Source organism: Zootermopsis nevadensis, unplaced genomic scaffold (assembly GCF_977971745.1).
Source record: "Zootermopsis nevadensis isolate Lab colony 2312 unplaced genomic scaffold, Znev_1.0 Znev_ptg000009l, whole genome shotgun sequence".
Lineage (NCBI taxonomy): Eukaryota > Metazoa > Arthropoda > Insecta > Blattodea > Termopsidae > Zootermopsis > Zootermopsis nevadensis.
Window position 1 is genome coordinate 3,031,913 of NW_028259141.1, and position 21,662 is coordinate 3,053,574.

At 39.5% G+C, this 21,662-nt stretch overlaps 1 protein-coding gene across 1 annotated transcript in view; it reads left to right on the top strand.

Annotated features, from left to right (window-relative positions):
* Nucleotides 1-12,327: 12,327 nt before the first annotated feature.
* LOC110839974 (polycystin-1-like) overlaps nt 12,328-21,662 on the top strand; it is a 34,296-nt gene continuing 24,961 nt past the window's right edge. The window contains exons 1-6 of the mRNA XM_087345441.1: nt 12,328-12,343; nt 12,925-13,097; nt 14,156-14,304; nt 15,817-16,024; nt 17,815-17,995; nt 19,753-20,003. Of these exons, the coding sequence (XP_087201567.1) occupies nt 12,944-13,097; nt 14,156-14,304; nt 15,817-16,024; nt 17,815-17,995; nt 19,753-20,003 (943 nt within the window). The 5' untranslated portion in view covers nt 12,328-12,343; nt 12,925-12,943. The remainder of the gene's footprint in view (nt 12,344-12,924; nt 13,098-14,155; nt 14,305-15,816; nt 16,025-17,814; nt 17,996-19,752; nt 20,004-21,662) is intronic.

The window sequence follows — 21,662 nt, forward strand, 5'->3', positions numbered from 1 at the left end:
CATTTTTCACAGAATATGTGCACGTGTCTCAACAAAACAAACACTTTGCCGCATGTCTCGGTCGTGGCCTCAAAAGTGAGTGGCGGGAAGCTGCGATGAGTCCGTCTCCCGTCTCTGTCGCCTGCCTCGGTCGCTTGTCTCTGTCGCGTGCAGCCAAATTGTACCTTTAGGTCGGAAGCTAGATGCTAATCGCAGAACATGTTGCACAAAAAAATTATTTCCCATCTTTTTGTTTATATTTTTAAAACATTACAGTTTTCTGTTACTGTAATGTGTGCCTTTTGATGATGGATCAGGAGTTGCAATGAGATGAGTGTGATGTTTAAGAAACCTCACTAAATGTCACTGGTTCAAGTACATTATTTCCGCCTCTTGTGAATGTATGAAATGAAGTAACGATGTCAAGAAAGACCTCTACGTGATTTCTTTTGACAAGTGCAGACTTCTACATGTCTTACCAGTTTTACTTAAAACCTGTAAATTACAGACATGCAAAATGCACTGGAGATTCAACATAATTAAACTACGAGGGTCGCTCATTAAGTAATGCCCCACATTTTTTTCCTCAGAACATATTTATTCAAGATGGCTCAAATTTAGTGACAATATAAATCAATGTTTCCTTTACACATATTATTTTTCCACATAGTCCCCATCAACTTGTACGGCTTTACGCCATCGTGGAACAAGTGCGTGCATGCCTTGCCGGTACCAGCTCTTGTCCTGTGCACGTAGCCATGTCCTCACTGCTTGAATCACGCTCTCGTCATCTTCAAATCTTGTTCCGCGGATAGCATCTTTGAGTGGCCCAAAGAGATGAAAGTCGGAGGGTGGATGGGGCAGGACCGTCCAACCCAATTTGGTGATTTCTTCCCGGGTTCTCAGACTTGTGTGAGGGCGTGCATTGTCGTGCAGGAGCAAAATTTCTGCTGGATGCTTGTGAGGCCGAACTCGTCGAAAACGCTTCTTGAGGGTTTTCAGGGTCCTGATGTACGCGTCTGAATTGATGGTCGCACCTCTTGGCATCACATCCACAAGAATGACCCCATCACTGTCCCAAAAGACAGTCATCATGACTTTTCCGGCGGAGGGAGTTGTCTTGAATTTCTTCTTTCTCGGTGATTGAGGATGATGCCACTCCATTGACTGCCTTTTTGTCTCTGGCTCAAAGTGGTGTATCCAGGTTTCGTCACCTGTAATGATCCGGGACAGAAAGACCTCTCCCTCAGCATCAAAACGCTCCAACAATTCAGAAGAAATCGTTTTCCTTTGAATCCTGTGGTCTGCTGTGAGACTTCGTGGAACCCATCTTGCGCACACCTTCGAATATGCGAGAGCCCTTATAATTGCAATCACACTTCCATTGCTGACTGAAAGCTGTTGGGCCAATTGTCGAGTTGTGATGCGCCGATCCTCACGAATAATGGCATCCGCGCGGTTCAACATGTCTGGAGTGGTGGCTGTGGCAGGACGCCCAGAGCGCGGCAGATCACGGAGCTCGGTTTCTTCACTTCCTGAAGCTTTAACTCTCTTAGCCCAGCGACCAACGGTGCTCCTATCGACTGCACAGCTTCCATACACAGCACACAAACGTTTATGAATGTTCACCACCGTTTCTTTTTCAGCAACAAGGAATTCAATTACAGCTCGTTGCTTGTAACGAGAGTCGTTCACAGACGCCATTTTAACAGTTCACTACAGCTTCGCTATCGGTTGGAATCATTTGAAACTCCGTACACGAACGCGGGAAACATCAAATCTCAAGCATGTAAAAGTACACTTTTCTATCTTCATTATTGGCTGAGAAAAAAAATGTGGGGCATTACTTAATGAGCGACCCTCGTATAATACAAAATGACTTGCATATCATCTTAATTTATGATAAAGGGAGGATTATACATAGCGTATTTTATATTGTGGATTCTATCATTTACTCCCTCGTTTAAACTTCGTTAATGTATCAGTGCCAATTTGTCTCCTGTATAATATTTGCTGAAGGCAACAGATGAGCGGTAAAATGTCAATGAGGTGTGTAAGAAGACTAAACCTGTTTTTGTATGTGCAGCCCTTTCAATCTTTCATGAAGTTCAAGTAGAACTCTTAGTTCCTACCAGAGAGCTCACAGATTCAATTCTTGACCAAGAGGCCATTTACTCTGTTGGAGGATACTTCTAGTTATCCTAAGCCTCTCAAGAAAAATTACACCACAATATGGTACCTTAAAACATGCAAATTAAATATCAATCTTTAAGTTTTTACCACTGGAACCAAATCATCATTGAAGGCCAATGACAGTGTGGAACAATTGGTGAACCTATGGAATCAGAGCAATCAGGAGTAGATACTTCATGCAAACAATTAAATCCTCCACGAAAAGTATGACAGCCTTTTCGAGCAGTCCCAGAGATGTCTCCACTCACATTGTACAGCTGAGCTAAAGCATATACTGTATCATAAAAGTGTAAGTAACTTCACAGCACAAAAAATGTGAACACGCTTGTCACAACTCAATTCTGATTGCAATAACTTGGGAAAATTTGGCTACTTTATCTGCTTTTATAACAAAGTATTGTAAGTGACAGGATGCAGTAATATTCTTCACCAGCAGCATCCAGTTTTAGAGCCTGCTGCAATAGTGTGTTGCTCATTACCTTTGTTCAGGTGAAAAATCTCTAAAGTGGATATTTCACAAATACTTGTTGTGCAGCATTTTTGCACTTTTCCTGTTCAAAATATAGAATTGTAAACGTATATCAAGCTGTATTACAAATAAACATCATCAATCGACATGACGTTCAAGAGTTAACAATTACAAACTCGGTAAAGGTGTGGGATTTTGAGGTTATATCAACGAATATAGTTAACGAAGACAAAGCTGAATTGAATTTCATTTTTAAATAAAAGTTTTCAATATCTAAATGTTATAGTAATAACCTATTTTAACGACTGTCAAACTCTTAACGGAACGTAGGATTAATAAGTTCTAGGCGTAACACTTTGTTTGATTTTTGTAACTATTTAATAGTGATGGAATTTAATATGGACGTACAACCTGATTCGTTCCTACAAGCGGGCATTAATATTGGTGGCATCCTTCGTTGAAGTAACTCAACTCGTTACAAATAGATGTCGGGAGGCTGAATATAATTGCGAAAATGAAATGGCCTACAACCTTTGAGGTTTTCACAGTGGGTGAGTATGAAGATTTCTGGCTTTTTGCGCTGTGTAGTCTAGTCGATGTTTACCAATGTTTCAGAGGTCATACTGTCTTCGTTATCAGGGCGATGAATGTGCCAATTGGACGTGTGGGCCTAAGTTTATAGGAGCGGGACCGTGGATGGAGTAGCCAGCCCCATGGTCCGGCACCTACAAACCTATTCCCACACATCCAATTGGCACATTCATCGCCCTGTTGACGGAGACATTATGACCTCTGAAACGTTGGTAAACATCGACCAGACTACACGGCGCAACAACCCAGAAGACAGAAATCTTCATACCAATCGCCCTGATGATGGAGGCAGTATGACCTCCGAAACGTTGGTAAACATCGACCAGACTACACGGCGCAACAACCCAGAAGACAGAAATCTTCATGAAATGGCCTGTCTCACAACAATACAAGCAGCTTTTGTTATGCTCTGCAATTGTTGTAAATCAACAACTATCGTTTCCATGGATTCACGTTGTCCGCAAGATAGAGTGAGAAGTGCAAATTCAGTTTAATTTTTGTGCAATCGTAAATCGAACCTGTAATTATAGTGTGTGAATATAATGTGGAATGCAATATTCAGATGCTTCAGAAGGCCCTACTTGAAACGGGTGAGTAAAAGAAAAACAGCTATCGCCTGCAACAGAAAATGTAGTAGAATTCGTGGTTTATGTAAACCGCCCGTTTAAACAAAATCAAACTGGAAAGATAGAAGGATACATGGTCAAATTTCGTAAAAGTTCAGAGGAGGACAAAATCCAGGAAAGGTATAATGGCTGTCTACATGCGATTGGGAAATTCATAGCATATGGGCAGTACTGCACTTTCTTGGAACAAATATGTTTGATAATTAGATAACTGATTCTTAGTATGCAGAGTTCTTAAGGGATGCTTCTCATGTTCCCCTAATAGAATACAATGCTGAAACATGAATTCAATATTATTAGGCAAATATTTTTAATCCCTTGTCGTTACAATTATTACTGTGTTTAGACTTGAATAAATTTCTTATTTTTATATTATGGGGAAGTTTTTTGAATTATTGCAACAAACGGCACATCTGCTTCGACAAAATTCAATTAACTGTACGCTTTCAGCTTAAGTCGAGAAGAATGAGATGGGCGGGGCATGTAGCGCGCATGGATGGGACAAGAGTTGTGCATCGGGTACTGGTTGGGAAGCCTGAGGGGAAGAGACCGCTGCGGAGACATAGACGTAGATGGGAGGATAATCTCAGGCGGGATCTGTGGGAGATAGGAGTTGAAGGAGACTGGATTTTGTTGGCCCAGGACAGGGTCCGGTGGAGGGCTTTGGTTAATTCGGTGATGAACCTTCGGGTTCTGTAAGCCATCTAGTTAGTTAGGTAGTTATTTAGTACACGTTTAGCAGGACCAGACATGCTTGACTTGCATCATTAAGTATTTAGCTGATAAGACAGGAGTCATGAAATGTTTACAGTATCTGCACGTGAGAGCAGGTTCTCCAGACGTGAAAATTACAGCTCTGTTCTTTGGACAACTGAGATATTTCCACTTTCTAAATGTTCTTCTCTGCTTCTGCAAAAGAGATATTTACTTCGTGTTGTAAACTCTGTTGATGAAGTTTCGTAAAACATTGAAAACAGCAGACGATGCAATTATCGCACTCTATTTTTAAATAAATTGTAGTTAGGAAAATCTTCAATGGGCTTGTAGTGACAAAGAACAAACTAAGAAACAATTTCGCGGTCCTAGTTCCAAATTCTCTCGGGCTGGATGCTCCCAGCGAACTGGCAGTTTGACCACGCTGCTGTAGGCTAGCGGAGTCGAGGATACTCTTTTTCCGAAACGTCGTAATTTTAAAATAAAAATAAAGAAGTTCCTCTATACGCCATGTAGGCGTTTAGTGGGGAGGTTGTATAGCTCCAACTCATTCTTGACCTCGGCACTAGATGGGGGTGAGTGGTCAGCGCTTTACCCCCTGGAAAGGACCCCGGTACCCATTGTAGAGGAGGCTGGGTGGGCCCCAGAGCCGGTCTGGACGCAGAGGCTAGAGGAAAAATCCGCTGTCCCCCTCGGGGATCGAACCCCGGTCGTCCAGCCCGTAATCAGTCACTATACTGACTGATCTTCGCTTTTAAATAACATTTAAAATTGGCAAAGTCCACATTTATGTCACAGCAGCATCATAAATCTTAAATGTAATTAATATTCCATCTTTCGTCACTTTGTCCCTGTAAGTCTCAGCTGCTTAATGCCGAGGCAGTTAACGTAATTGCGAATAGGTGCAGAGCAGATGAAGACAGGAAACAGCTGGCAATCACGACTAGAAGCAAATACCAACCTAAGAAAATGAATTCGTGGAATGCTATGGTTTCCGAGTGTTTGTAGCTGGTTAACAGAATCTTCCATACGAACGATAAGATCAAAAAGACCATGGAGGCTGTCCATTGTCTGTTCGCTCATTGCAAGAAGGCTTCTGGAGTTTGCGTGTTTACATATAACACAACTGTGAGACGATGTTGCTGTAATTCGATTTTCTGTTCTTTGTTTTCCAGAGCGCTGGCCACCCTGCGTCTTCGTTCACACGCGGCCAGGACAAGGCTCATAAAAAGTACGTGTACTGCCGGTCGCATTTAAGTAAGAAACTCTTGGCTTTAAATAGCACTTGAGATGCGTTGGTATTACTCAGTAGGATTTTGATAAGATAGCTGTCTTCTTGGTCGTAGCGCCGTCTAGTGTGGTAGATGTTGAGCTCTGAAACGTCGGGAAACTGCATGGTGCTGTGACCCAGAAGACAGAAATCTTCGTAACATTGCTCAGACAACTGATTCACTCACAGGCGAACTCAACTCGTCCTATATATATATATATATTAAAATATGTGGTTAAGAACTTTATGCAGGCCTGATAGTAAACTATTCAGCCTTTATTTAGTGTAGACAGAAGGGTGACATATAGTTTTACCCTTGCTATATCTCATTACCTCACGTTAGAATTCAATCCAACATTCACACAATTCTCCATAAAATACTTTTTGTTGCGCGAATTTAAGAAACAATACAAAAATTTAGCTGCATTTCTTCCCTTATGACTTTGAATCCTACCTCAGTCATTCAAAGACAATGTCTAGGTAAAATAGTAAAATAGAACACCGTCAGTTTAAATTTCAAACTATTTTTTATCAACATGAATACGTGTCACTAAGATTTCTTTTTCGGTGTTTACAATTGTTCATAAAGCTTCCCACGTCCAGCTTAGTTCGGATCTGTTCCCTGTATTTTGGAGCCGATGTTTGTCATCAGCTGCGTTCTTAAATCATTTGAGCTTTTGTTCCCTGACAGCATGTAACGCAAAACTGAACACACCCTAAGATTCTGAAAAGTTGGCACCCATGATTCCATCAGAGATGTCGTCATCTAAACTAAATGTGATTCAACTGCTTCGATTTCAGGAGAGAAATAGAAGACCGTCCTCTAAGGACGCGCCAGTTGCCCCATTCGAAGAGGTCCGGTATCAACAACGCGACACTAGGTATGACGGAGCATGACATGAAATAAATTCGATAAAACCCTATTATAACGAGTGCAGCAAAGGCGATTGCTTTTATTCAAATCTAAGGTTATCCGACGTAATGTGTAATTATTATAAATGCACGTTCGCAAATCACACGGCAAATTACAAGAAACGTATTTAACAGATTATTATAATTTTTATTATTACATATTTCATTTTAAACGTTTATCTAGAAAATATTGATATATACGACACAAACAATGGATGAACGGTTTAAAAATATGGATATGTACGGGGTCAAATTATTACCTTAATTTAGGACGGAATCTTATTCCATAGATTTCATTATAATGTCTCTGAGATTTTTTTTTTGTTACACTTGGACACGAAATGTATCGCCATCTCTGGTTTCGCTGTTCTCAGAAACGTTTATTAATGTTTCCACACCTTAGTGGACTTTTGAATGTGTTTCGAGTGTTCTGGTCGCCGTCTTCGTCATGTAATACTGTGTCTATTATGCCATCATCAGAAGGCACTCTAGATGTTATCTAAGCGACAGAGTTAACGAAATCTTCAATACCGGAAACATGTTTGAAGGTTTTTATTTCGCTCTGTTTCAGTCACACAGAAAACGGTTCTATTATTTTCAGAAACAAAAATTGGCCGGCGTTTTGAAAGAATTTTGTAACAAATCAGGACGAATGCATATAAAATCTGATCATTGTTCCTCCATAAAGTCATTACTGTAGACGATAAGTTGGATTCTTTACACACAGTACTATTAAGAACGTAAACAATTGAAAATGTTTAGTAAAGCAAAGAACTAAAAATATTTATTCCAGAGAAACCAGTTTCACTGATTATATTCCGGAAGCGTGCTTGTTATATAGCGTAGTACAATTGTTGTGATTTTAGTTAAATGAAATTTGACGTCATTTGCTTGTTATAGCCATTAACTCATTCGTTTTAACCGAGTTATAGTGTAAACATTGTTAGTTACCTCATATCAGAAAACGTTTTGTTAACGTTGTCAGTGTTTGACAGTAATTGTCATTGTGAGTAACTTTCAGTCAAGACCTTAATTAATAATTTAAAAACAAGAAATGTTATGTCTCGTGTTGATTAACATGCGTATGAATAGGCATACATGTAAATCTCTTAAAGATGAATTAAGCGAGATATTTAAAGACTACTAAAGCAAACCAGTTTCAGGTAAGAAAAATTATTGAGCAGTATGTCACCCTGTTTGCATTAGTGCGCCTAATTTTGTAGCGTTTCATTATAAACTGCAATGACGGACCTCCCGTTTGTGGTCCACGATCGAGTTCTTTCTTTCAGGCACTGATGTTATCAATATGGGAACGTAAATGGTGGTCTGGGAGTGTTATTGTTATTTTATTTTATATTATAGTTAGGATTCTCATACTTTTTGGTTATTATATTATTAAGTGTTCTGTGTTACGACAGGTCCATTGCTCTGCCCAAAAAGAGCTCTCCAGTTGTCCCTATTTTCGGCTTCTCGCTTTAATTCCTGGAACGTCATCTTCTTTCCTTGTTTAAGTTCGTCGGTTAGCTGTATCAGTCTTCTTCCCAGTCCTCGGTTTCCTTCAACCTGGCCTTCGATGATATCACTCAGTAACCCATTCCTTCTCATAATATGTCCCAGCCAGTTAGCTTTCCTTCGTGTAATCGCCTTCAGAATGTTTCTTTGCTCGTTGACTCTCCTCAATACTTCTTCGTTGGTCACTCGATCCGTCCACCTGATCTTCTCTATTCTTCTCCAACACCACATTTCAAAACTCTCCAGGTATTTCTGTTCCTTCTTCCTGAGTGTCCAAGTCTCTGCTCCATACGTAACACTTCACTAGTTTCTTCTTCATCTCCAAGCCCAACTTGCTAGTGAGAAGTATCCTCTTCTTGACGAAAGCTGCCTTGGCCATGGCTATCCTTGCTTTTACTTCCTTGGTGCATAGGGCGTCCGTCGTGACTATGCTTCCCAAGTACTTGAAAATCTCCACATTCTCCATCTGTTGGTTTCCAATTACAACGTTCAATGGTTCTGCTCTCGGTGCTATCCTCATTACCTTTGATTTTTCAATGTTGATTTCCTTCCATACTCTCTACCTGTTTCCACTAACTTGTCCATCATGTTCTGTAATTCCTCCTCTTCCTTCGCCAATACTACTAAGTCGTCTGCATACTTTACAGTCTTTATCACTCTTCCTCCAATTTTGAAATCTCCTGTTCCCTCCAGAGCTTCTTTGGCAAGCCATTCCCCGTACAGGTTAAAAAGAATTGGTGATAAGCAGCATCCCTGTCTTACACCTCTACCTATCTCAACGCTGTTGGTGTCTCCTGAGTCCAGTCTCACTTTGACTTTTTGCTGCATGTACAGGTTTTTGATTAGTCTTCTATCTCTCCAATCAATTCCAATTCTCTGTAGGATCCTCATTAATTTCTTCCATTTCACTCGATCGAAAGCCTTCTTCCAGTCGATGAAGCAGGCACATACTTCTTCCTTGACATCGAGAACTCTCTCTGAAATTATTCTCATAACTCCGATGGCATCTCTGGTTCCTCTTCCTCTCCTGAATCCAAATTGGTCGTCTCCCATCATTTCCTCTATCTTCTTTTCTAGTCTTTTAGTCAGTATTCTCGTCATTATCTTCGCCGCATGTGAGATTAGGCTGATGGTCCTGTAATCGCCGCACTTCTTGGAATTCTTTTTCTTCTGTAATGGAATCATTGTTACTTCCAGAATGTCCTTGGGCCACTCACCGGAGGTGTATATCTTGTTAGCGAGTCTAGTAAGAACCTTCACTCCTTTCTCTCCAAGTTCTTTCAATAAGTCTGATGGGATTTCATCATCTCCCATAGCTTTTCTTTTTCTCATATCCCTTATGGCCCTCTCTACCTCGCTCTTCAGTATCTCTGGACCTTTGTCGACCTCCTCTACTTCTTCTTCTGGCTCCAATTCCATCTCCTTCTCATCCAGTCGGTTGGCCTTGTCATAGAGCTCTTCAATATAATTTTCCCACACAGCTTTAACTTCATTCTGGTCACTGACTATCTTTCCTGATGGGTCTTCTATTTCCTGTTTTCGAATTCCTTTGTTCTCTTTCCATCCTAGTTCTTTCGCCTTTGCATACATCAAATCGTATCTTCCAATTCTCTGGAGTGTCATTATCTCATCACATACTTCGTTGCTGTAATCTTCTCTCGCCTTGTCTGTTTCTCTTCTCAGTTCGTTGTTCAGTCTTCGATATTTCTGTCTTCCCTCTTCACTGTTGATATTCTTCCATCTCCTCCTCTCATCCATCTTATCGAGCATAGCCTGTGTAATCCATGACTTCCTTGGTATCCTCTTCATCCTACCAACCTTTTCTTCTAATGCCACTGTTAGGCACTTCTTGACATTTGTCCATTCCTCTTCAACGCTTTCGCCTTCACTTTCACTTAATTTTCCTTCCAATTCTGCTCTTACTTCGTCTCGCGCGCTCTTCAGTTTCTCCAGGTCCCATCTATTCTTCCTCACCCCCCTCCTCCTGATTTTCTTCATTCTGGTGCTGACGTTTGCAACTAACATATTATGATCTGAGTCGATGTCCGCTGCTGGCACTGTTGTCACATCCTTTACGCTATTCCTAAATCGTTGCTTCACTAAGATATAGTCTATCTGGTATCTGCTCCTGTCTCCTGGGCTTTTCCACGTATACAATCTCCTGTGATGCTTCTTGAACCAGGTGTTGGTGATTACCAGTCCATTTCTTCGGCAGAAGTCAACCATCATTTCCCCTCTCCTATTCCTTATTCCCAGTCCATGAGGGCCGACAATGTTGTTTTCTGCTCCTTTCCCCACGACACTGTTCCAGTCTCCCATTATTATGGTTTGCACTTTCCCTCTTCCTTCTGTCCTGATGATTTCTTCTATCTTCTCATATATTATTTACACTTCTTCATCGTCATGGTCCGATGTTGGCATGTACACCTGCATTATCAGAATATCCACTGGTTCTGCATTCAACTTGATATACATCAATCTGTCACTACACGCTTGCACTTGATCCATTTCTGCATCACTATTCCAACACCTCTTTCAGCAGTCTCACCTCCCGTGTAGTACATATGATAGTTTCCAGACTCGAAATCACCTTGATCCCTCCATCGAACTTCACTGACACCCACAATATTTTTATCCATTTCGATCTTCAGATTTTCCAGTTTTCCTCCCTGTTGTAGTGTCCTGACGTTCCACGTTCCTATGATGAATACTTTTTGGTACATTACACTAATTCCAAATATCAATCGTTTTAAACGGCAGTGAGTAATTTAAATCAAAAGGTTAATGTAAAATAAGTGTCAAATTTCATTTAGTCCTCGCCAAAGTTTATTGTGGTCAAAATTCCATATTGTTCTCTTTGAAAGAGTTCGCACGCTCTCGAGTACAAAGAAGATTCTTTTCTGTGTCTGAATGGCATTACCGGCATTTTGTATGCTGTATATTGGTTTTAAATGTTATTTATGTGTAGCTAGTTTGGAGTAAATGTATGAAAAAACAATTTGAATTTAGGGCAACCAGAGTACGAGTCGAGGTTACATCCTGAATTGTTGACACATATGGGATTCTCAAGTTGTCTTAATTGTTATATTTTACTATCTCCCATACTGATGCGTCATCTGATCATATCTTCATTTGCTTATTTGCCTTCCACATGTGTTCAGTTGTAACACAATGTGTCTATATTTGTCTGTTCATTCTTAGTCTTCATACCTCAGAACATTTTATTCCGTTTATAAACAACAGGGATATTCAATCTGTGTTGGTTCTTTTGTAAATTGCAGATAGCGTGTCTCTGCAGAGAATTCAGAAATGCAGGTTGAGTAGACTCTTCTTCAAGTCTGGGTTGTGATCCGTAGTAAAATTTTTGCATGCGGTTCTCCGACAGGAATGCAGAGAGCGTAAATGCTCCAGTGGTTCAGTTTTCCTGTTCTGATGCCAGTGACGAGGGACGTAATCAGTCGTGTGGTAGAAATGAAAAATGTATATAGAATTGTATTGGGAGAATCTGAAGGGAAAGCTAGGCATAAATGGGAGTATATCGGAATGCTACGTGTCAAAACAGAGTGTCAGGGTCAATACTGGGCTTAGTACGAAGAGAGTCAAGCGGCAGTGTCATGTGAACACGGCGATAAACCTTGAATTCATTTCCTTTGGGCTATCTAAAAGTGGATAATTTCCTAACCAGCTGAGTAACTAACCTTATTAATGTTCCAGTGAAGAGCCTGCACTGTGCTATGCACCTTTCAATTGTTACTGGAAATATGTCATTTTGCTTTGATTCTATCCGTAGCAGAGCAGGTAGGGACTTTTTTCTCGTTAGTAGTTCTTCCAGCCTGGAATAATCCATACAGTCCACAGATCAGGAGAAAAACCCTACGAGGGGAAGTCGTTTCTGGTCGTTGCAGGGTGAATGTTACTTATCAGCTGGACTAGAGGGCTGCTATTGGTGCGAAGTGTGACATGCCAGAGAGTTATGCTACTACACACAGACTGGAAACATCAAGCATTTGAAATTAGCGTGTATTGAGCGCACCTCTAATGTGTTCTGCGGGTGTTCAATCGCTGTGCCACTGTGAGGTAATCTTAAAGCTGTACCCATTAGAACATATGAAAGCCTTTTGTCTGTTGTTCCTTCAGTGGTTGTGGAACGAATGCGTTTAGGTTGGCTAGTAGCATGCGCGTATATCGCATTCCTACCAGGGCTTTTCTCGTCATCTGTGGACTGTATTTACTTTACCTTCTGCTCCTTCCATTTTTAAATTCATGTGTAAGAAACTAATCAGAAGATGGCTGTCTTCGGGGTTGTTGCGCCACGTAGTCTAGTAGAAGCTTGCCGACGTTCTGGAGGTCCTTGTTGCCACCATCATCAGACACTCATTGCCCATATGATGGTGGCAGGAAGGTCCTCTGAAACGTTTGTAAACTTCTGCCAGGCTACAGGACTCAACAACCCAGAAGACTGCCATCTTCGGACGCGCCGCCATGAAAACCTCAAATCCTGCAACTAATCAGAAATCTGATTTAATGTAGGACCTTTACTTGACAAACCTGACCTAACATTCTACATGACAGCAGTCAGAAGAATTAACCGCTTCTAGTAGCATTTATGATTTCCCATGCTGTATTTTATCTCATACATTTTCTTTACCGTTCTGCAGTGGAAGGTCTACCGAGGAAATGAGTAAGTGGGAAAGATCAAAGGAGCATACTGTGAGTGGCTTTGTGATACCTTGCAGTAAGTCTTCAGAACTTGAGTATACATGGAGAATGTTTGTCATGAGCAAAGAAGTACCATTCCCACTGTACAAAACATTGGAAGGTGCAAAGACAAGTAAGCTGAATTAAGACATTACTTTGAAATAATTAGCAGTGTAAAGGAATGTAATTTTGAACATGTCAGTTCATGTATTCTGATGATACATGATTTTTAAAATGCAGCCAGTGATCAAAAAACCATTTACATTGTATAGGCTTTCTTGATGATCTTGCATCAGATGAACATTCCGAAGGATGGGCGCTTTTATTTAAACTCGTAAACCATCCACAATTATAGATATCGTGTTATGTTGGACATTCATGCCAAATTTTGTTAGGTAAATATATTCTATCACATTTAAAAGCGTTTATTACACTATAAAATATCACAAGAATTAAGTTTGTACGAAACGTACATGTCACACGTTCAGGATAATTTCAAGCTGTTTGTCTACCAAACACAAGTGAAACATTTTTACAGCTTTGCTAAAACATTTTATGAAATATGCTGATCTCAAGTTATTTTTCTGTAAATCAAAATGTTTATTCCTGTTATTTAAGGAAAAATTTAAATGCTGGTATTCATGAAACCTCCATCAAATTGTTCTTACAAGCGTGTTTAATACGGGTTATAAATGGATGAAAGCCACCCGCGGTGGACTAGTGGTTAGCATGCTCACCACTGAACCCAAGATTCGCGAGTTCAATCCCAGCTGAAGTCGACGGATTTTTAAAGGTGATATAAATCGGTAGCACAACTTCCTTCGGAGGGGAAGTAAAGCTGGCAGTCCCATTTCGTAGATTTACGGTATGTAAAAGAAACTTACGAGGATGATACGAGATGTTTCTTAATGAAAATTCAACGACCATTTCTTGCCCAAGTCTCCTGATACACTTCTAGATGGCTCTGGCAGTCAAATCAGGATTGAGTTCAAAATTGTGCAGAGTCAGTGGGCTGGTCACTCGCTACTCATAAATGCACACTTCAAGATCAGAAAACCTTTCAGGAAGCCAAGACCCGAAAAGGGTTGTAGCGCAACTGATGATGATGAGAATTGGATGAAAGTAAAATGTGATTTTGAACTATTTCTAAACTATGTAATATTAATTTTACTTTTTCTATTCTTTATTCAGAGAGCAACTTGATTTCACTCGACGAAAAAAGAAATGAGTACACTATTGAACCATACAATATGAGTTATGGAGACTATGGTTTCTTACATCAAGTAGTACGGAAGAGCAATGAAACCTCAGAATATTTTATGCCTACGGATAGTGATATGGTGAGAACACTGAACAGTCATGTATAGGGGCATTAGAACTAAGCAGAATATGGACGTTGATTTCAATTCTAGAGCATTGTTATTGATTGTGGAGTCTACTACTGACAGGCCAAAATTTCCATTATCTGATGTAGATTCTGTCACAGTTTATTAAAGTTAACATTTATGTACAGGTTCTGTAAGCAAGGAGTCTAATGAAATGCAACAGTTCCTTTTAATTTATACCATAATTCACAGTTTGAGAAATGTAGTTCTCTTGCAATTAGTAATTTAAACCCTCTTAATCAAATGTTGGGAATTTTGGAAGAGAGTTTTTTTCCTTTTCTTTTCAATGTATGTTTCTGACTCATCATTTACCAATGTAGCAGAATAACGGAAAATTTCAAACATGTATTATGTGTCAGGCATTATTTAAAATGGAAACTCTTTTTATGATTATTAAAGCAGTGGATCAGATTACTTTTATACAGACATCTTTTAAAGCCTTTCATACATTACTAACAACTTCACTTTTATATTTTCCTGGTAACAGTTTTAAGATGACACGACCATTAAATGTCATGTGCAGGGCTGTGGAGTTGGAGTGGGAAGCAATTTTAGGTGGAGTCGGAGTCGGTAAAGGTGTACCAACTCCGTCCTCAACATAAAATCTTAAGAACACTTTCACTACCTTGTGTGACGCCGGCGGCCTCTCGCTTAGGGAGATTCAATGACGCGTTGAGCCACATGTTGTGGGATGCCTTGTAACTTTGTCTCCGGTACCTTAAGAATACAACTTGTCTACATATCAACAGATTTCTGCAATAACCGTTAGATGTATCTTTAAATACTGGCATACTGGTAACTACCCGTTCTTCAAGTGCCTGAGCACTGCGGGTCCCAACTTTTCGTTGGCTTGATCTATAGACATTCGGTAGGACTCCTTGGACGAGGGATCAGCCCATCGCAAGGCCTCTACCTGTACACAGGACAGCACATCACAGAAAAATGCGGACAAACATCCATGGCTTGACTGGGATTCGAACCCATGGTCCCAGCGACCAATTGGCACAAAGCCAACGCCTCAGACCGCGTGGCCACTGTGGACTCTGTATAAGTAAATATAGGTTATAAGTCTAAAAAGTAGTCTGATGATTAACGTGGTGGTGATGAAATCGCTTCTGCTACCATTTACCATTTTAGTAGGTTTACCGTTATTAATACATAATGAGCTTTCATGAAGGAGTCGGAGTCAGATATTTTAGTACCGACTCCACAGCCCTGGTCATGTGAGGGAAATATCACTACCCAATTCAAAAGGACTCGAGTCATAGTGACATATCTTATGTCTGATGAGGCACAAATGCTGTTGTGAAAATTAAATCTATTTAGGTTTTGTTTTCATCAGTTAAATATATTATCATTTGTGAGTAACTGATAATGTTGAATTTCCTTTGAATCTTTTGAGCATGGAATGATGTCGTAGTACTGGGAGTGCGATATATTTAGTCTTTTGGCCTTGGTTTTTTGCAGTGCTGGTTCCGTATTGTAGCTCTCCCCATCGTTGCTGAATTGGCTGGGGACAATGAGCAAACTCTTAGTGTCACCTCAGAGGTGATTCTTAATGCTGTGGGCTCCAGAGATCCGAATGAACCACATGATGCTAGAGATCACCTCATTTTCTCCTGGTCCTGCACCCCAGAATCAGCAGACGTCTGCAAGGATATGTCTAAATTCACAGGTAAATTAGTTAAAATGCCAGGAGACCTAAGTTTGTTAATTTTGGAATAATGAAGGTATTGGTGGCTGTGTGGTAGTGGCAGTAATTCACTTCAAATTTTTTTATTTATCCCCCCCCCCCTGTCAATAGCCAAATGGCCAATTGCAGATACAGCACAGTACAAATAATAACAAGTACAACAGTAAATATTAAATAATTAAATCTTCTGCCAGAAGATTTGGTTTGTTCATCATTCAGCCACCTGACGCTTCTCGTAGCCTGACATGAAAGCAACAGCATTAACACAAAATTATAAAGAAGCATACAGATTATGGAGAGAGAGAGAGATGTAAATCCAAATTTGAAGACAAACACATGCATAATTAGTGATAAACCAGAAAAATTATATCTTAAAAGAATAAAGAAAATTACAGACATTGAAATTGGTGAGATAAAGGAAAATCTGAAGTCATCGTACGCAGGATAATGCAGGCATACCTCAGAGATATTGCGGGTCGGTTCCAGACCACCGCAATAAAGCGAGTCACACGAATTTTTTTGGTTTCGTAGTGCATATAAAAGTTATGTTTACACTATACTGTAGTCTATTAAGTGTGCAATAGCATTATGTCTAAAAAAACAATGCGAGGATTACCAAAATATGTCAGAGACACGAAGTGAGCACATGCTGAAAAAATGGCGCCGATAGACTTGCTCGACGCAGGGTTGCCACAAACCTTCAATTGTAAAAAACACAATATTTGCGAAGTGTAATAAAACGAGGTGTGCCTGTACAGAAACCCCTATAAGAACAGACGGATGCACGAACGAAGAACACTTAAAGAAAAAAGATAGAAAAGGAATGTGCTACCATCAGAAACCTGAGGCCTGGTTGGTGCTGATCGCCATTCGTTCAAGAGGAACAGCACCAAGAAATCCTGTGAAGAAAGAAGAAATAGTAATGATGATTTTAATTGTAACAAGCCGATGGAAACACCAACAGGTCCAAACTTTTTACTGTGCGGCCAGGGCATGATGCTGACCACTCACCCCCGCGTAGTGCCGAGGTCAAGAATTAGTTATACCGCCTCTCCCCCTAAGCGCTTATATGGCGTGTAGTGGGACAGCTGTACTCTTACTTTATTACTTTGCATGTTCTGTTATCAGTGGTTGTGTACCGTATTGTTTCAATTAGGATTGAACCATTATTGCTAATACATCAGTGATGGATCACAACTTTCTTGAATATATTTCCTGAATCACTGAGGTTGAACAGTAAAAAATATATAATTTTGAAGTTGTTCATCATACAAAACTGATCGTGTCTCTGCATAATTATGGTCTCAACAGAATCATATTCACAAGTCCGACTCTTTTTACTGACAATAGCAGAACATAAATATTTCATTGAGAATTTTATTTTTCACATTTGCCCAAATTGATTTCTGTGGGAGATTTCAGCTTCCTTTGACATAAACTGCAAAAGGAAATGCTAATCCACATGCCACGTCAGAAATTTTTATTTAACAGAAATAAGTTACGTTGGAAGTTTTAAACTGTGGCTGAATGTGTTAATGGTTCTTTTTTTTCCAGGAAATTATAAAAGTGTAAAAATTCAGTATTCACATGTATTAATTAATTTCAACTGGACTTCTTTTTAAATGTTTGTGATATCCCGAATAGCAAATATCTTGAAATCTTACCACCGTGTTGCTTGTTGGCATTTCACTGACATTAACATACTTAACTAAGTACATGGTACGAGTTTTAAATAACTATTACTGAGCCATTATGGGCTGATTTTCTTATAGGTCAACAAGAACTAACACTGAAGCCTGGTGTTGGGGTTTTCAATTTTACTGTGACAGTAAGTGTTGATGAAAGCAATCCCCGTACAGTTGGCGAATTTCCAAATAAAATATTACCTGCTTCAGGCACTGCCTCTAAAGTAGTGCATGTCATCGGGGGAAAAAACACCAAGCTCTCCATAGAGTGAGTGTACTGTTTTGACCTAAAATTCATTCCTAGATTATTTAAAGAATTCTGTATTGTGTGCAAGTTTATGTGACAATGTATTTATGAATGGGAAGTAAGAAAACAATTGTCTCTTCCATAATTTTTGTGTACACGGTGAGGAAAACTTTAAACGTCTTAATCGTGACGGCAGTTCCCTGACCAGCATTGAAAGCGGGTACTTTCAAAATACAGATCACATACATCACAACTGAGCTAATTTGTTTGGTCCTCAGTATTAACCGTGCTTGGTTTTGTTCTTTTTTCTTCTCTCTGTCCCCCCCCCCCCTTTTTACATTGTACGGGAGAATTTAAGAATGTTGTTGGCATCTTTTTAAATATCGTTCCACAGATTCATCATCACTCCTTTGACACTTTGTCTCACCCTCTTTTTTACACATATTCTTACTCTCCTCATCTGTTTCGATGGGTTGCTTCAGATGCTGATGAGGGGGATGTTTTATTTATGCTTCTGAAATTTTAATTTTTCACTTTTGTCATCTCTGCTTTTATCATTGCTGGCCTTTGTGTGCTCGTCTGCCGGTCTTGAACTGGACCACTCCATGTTTTGAATTTGCTTCACGACTTTGCATGATGTGACTGTATCATCTTCTGTCTTCTGCGATTTTTATTTTGTTAGTAATTATATATGAGTTGTTTGGGTGTTAAAGTAATGCATAAAATTATATGATTCTTGGTAATCAATTTTCTTGGTACGATTTGAGATTTTCACTGCATTGAGTCTGAAGATGTCTGTGTTCTGGGTTGTTGCACTGTGTAGTCTGGTAGGAGTTTACCAATATTTCATAGGTCCTTACTGTCTCCATCATTAGAGCGATAAATTTTCTTAATCGTTATTTAGTATTTGCTAATGATATGGAATTTAAATATATATACAGGGTGATTCAAAAGGTTAGGGCCAAACTGAAGGGGCATATATAGGGACTCAGAAAGAACAACTTTCGAATAGGAATCCATGTCCTCCAAAGTTATCCTGAGTCAGTCGAGGCCATTGAAGTTAGGGAAGTCTGATACGCTCCTTCAGTTTGGCCCTAACATTTTGAAACACCCTGTGTGTTTGTGTGTGTGTGTGTGTGTGTATATATATATATAACATGTTCCTGACATTCACTGTCATAAAATGCGTACCAATTTTCATGAACGTCAGTGGATTGGTTTAGAGTTTGTTACTGAAACGCACAGATGTTATGATAGGATAAAATGACTGTTCATCATCATCATAAACTATTTAGGGTTTAGGGCATATGACCTGTTTCTATGAGTCCCAAGATAGATGTTTCTGATCCTTTGATCGACACTTCGGTCGTCCCAGGTGTCTACGTCCTCGTGGTTGGTGACAGAATGCCTATTTTGGAAGAAAATTTCTGTGCTTGCATTACAAACGGTCTTTCAATTTTGTTAATACATTTGTATTACTTTAACTATATTCAGAACCTCAAGTCTTTCTCTAATATTAGTGTTCCTCTGATGGTCCAGCCTGGTAAGACCTAATAGTTGTCTCAAGAAACACATTTGCGCTGCCTCAAGATTTTGAGTGTCTCTTCTGTTTAAAATTCTAATTTCACTGCCATAACTGAGTGCTGATTTTGAGGTAATGTTGTGTAAACGCAATTTTGTCTCAACTGTCATTGACAACTAATAATATGAAAGAAAACTTATAACTGTGCTTTTGATCACAGATTTGTTACTACTGTATATGTGTTATGAATTGACAGATGTGTTAAGAACTGTGGTCCTGAGGGACAAATAAGCAGCTCTGAGGTATTCTACTTGAAAGCAGTATGCAATGAGGAATGTAATGGCACTGATGGAGAGGGATTCTATAAGTGGACAGCCAGAGATTTAACGACGAAGAAGGACCTGCTCTTAAATGAAGACAATACAGAGCTGGGTTCACAGGTGGACAAACTGATAATCAAGGAGAATATCCTCTCACCTGGTAGCGTGTACGTAATCATTGTTAAAGGTGAGTTCTGTATCATTTTGAAAGCCACTCGAGTCACTTGAGTGGAAACGTATGGTAAGAACTGAGCTCTAATGGTGCAGAATTATTCTGATGTGGGAGAGAGAAATGAACCGGGGTATAAATGAAACTACTTAATGAAGATTTTAGTTGAATATGTGAATGTCTTAGAATTTCTATGACGGTCCGGTCATGGACCTTGAAGTTTGGATGGGGAAAGCAATATCTGAGTTCATAACTTTTGAGAATTATTATTATTATTCAGTGTTCTGTCTTACGACAGGTCCATTGCTCTGCCCAAAAAGAGCTCTCCAGTTTTCCCTATTCTCAGCTTCTCGTTTTAATTCTTGGAACTGCATCTTCTTTCCTTGTTTCAGATCGTCGGTTAGCTGTATCAGTCTTCTTCCCAGTCCTCGCTTTCCCTCAACCTGGCCTTCGATGATATCATTCAGTAACCCATTCCTTCTCATAATATGTCCCAGCCAGTTAGCTTTCCTTCGTGTAATCGCCTTCAGAATGTTTCTTTGCTCGTTGACTCTCCTCAATACTTCTTCGTTGGTCACTCGATCCGTCCACCTGATCTTCTCTATTCTTCTCCAACACCACATTTCAAAACTCTCCAGGTATTTCTGTTCCTTCTTCCTGAGTGTCCAAGTCTCTGCTCCATACAGCGCGACACTCCATACGTAACACTTCACTAGTTTCTTCTTCATCTCCAAGCCCACCTTGCTAGTGAGAATTATCCTCTTCTTGACGAAAGCTGCCTTGGTCATGGCTATCCTTGCTTTTACTTCCTTGGTGCATAGGGCGTCCGTCGTGATTATGCTTCCCAAGTACTTGAAATGCTCCACATTATCCAGCTGTTGGTTTCCAACTACAACGTTCAGTGGTTCTGCTCTCGGTGCTATCCTAATTACCTTTGATTTTTCAGGTCAAATTTAAATTTGGTTGAAGGAGAGGATATTATTGATTTCAGTTTTATGGTACTTAGTTGGAGTAATATGGTTTTCATTAGCTTTTGTATTAGTATTCTTGATATTATTTCATTTTAGAGTTCTGACTGTGATAGATCTTAAACTTTAATTGGAGGAGTTTGAATTTGTGTCCTTAAATATACAATCGAAGCAGATCCCAGCATAATATCTGCAGATTAAATTGCAATCATTCAATAGATGTCTCATAAGTTTTACATGATGTAATATTCAAAGTTTGTGTGAAACTTTTGTTTTGTCAAAATGTGCCGACATGACGGGAGAGTAGTGAAATTTTGTCACCATAAAATGTTTCTTTGTGTAATTTACATTAATCAATAATATTTATACATTTTTAAAGGAAATGAGGAATGAATGTAACTTGGGTATAATTCTTGCTGGATTATCAGTTGAGTTTTGAGGTTGTGTTCAGTTACTGGAAGCCGCTACAAGCAGAATTTATGAGGAGTGTTAGTTGTGGGTTATATAGAATTAAAAAATTGTAAGCTGTGAAGTTATATTGTAAGCATCATAATTGTTTTCCGGAACTTCCGGTATGTATATGTTTGTTTAAGCGGTGTAATTATTGTAACAGTTGTACAACTGTTTGCAATTCTCATCTGTTAGACTTTATATTGATGTAAATTATCAATGTTTATATACTTTTTAATCTATACTAGTCTGTATACAC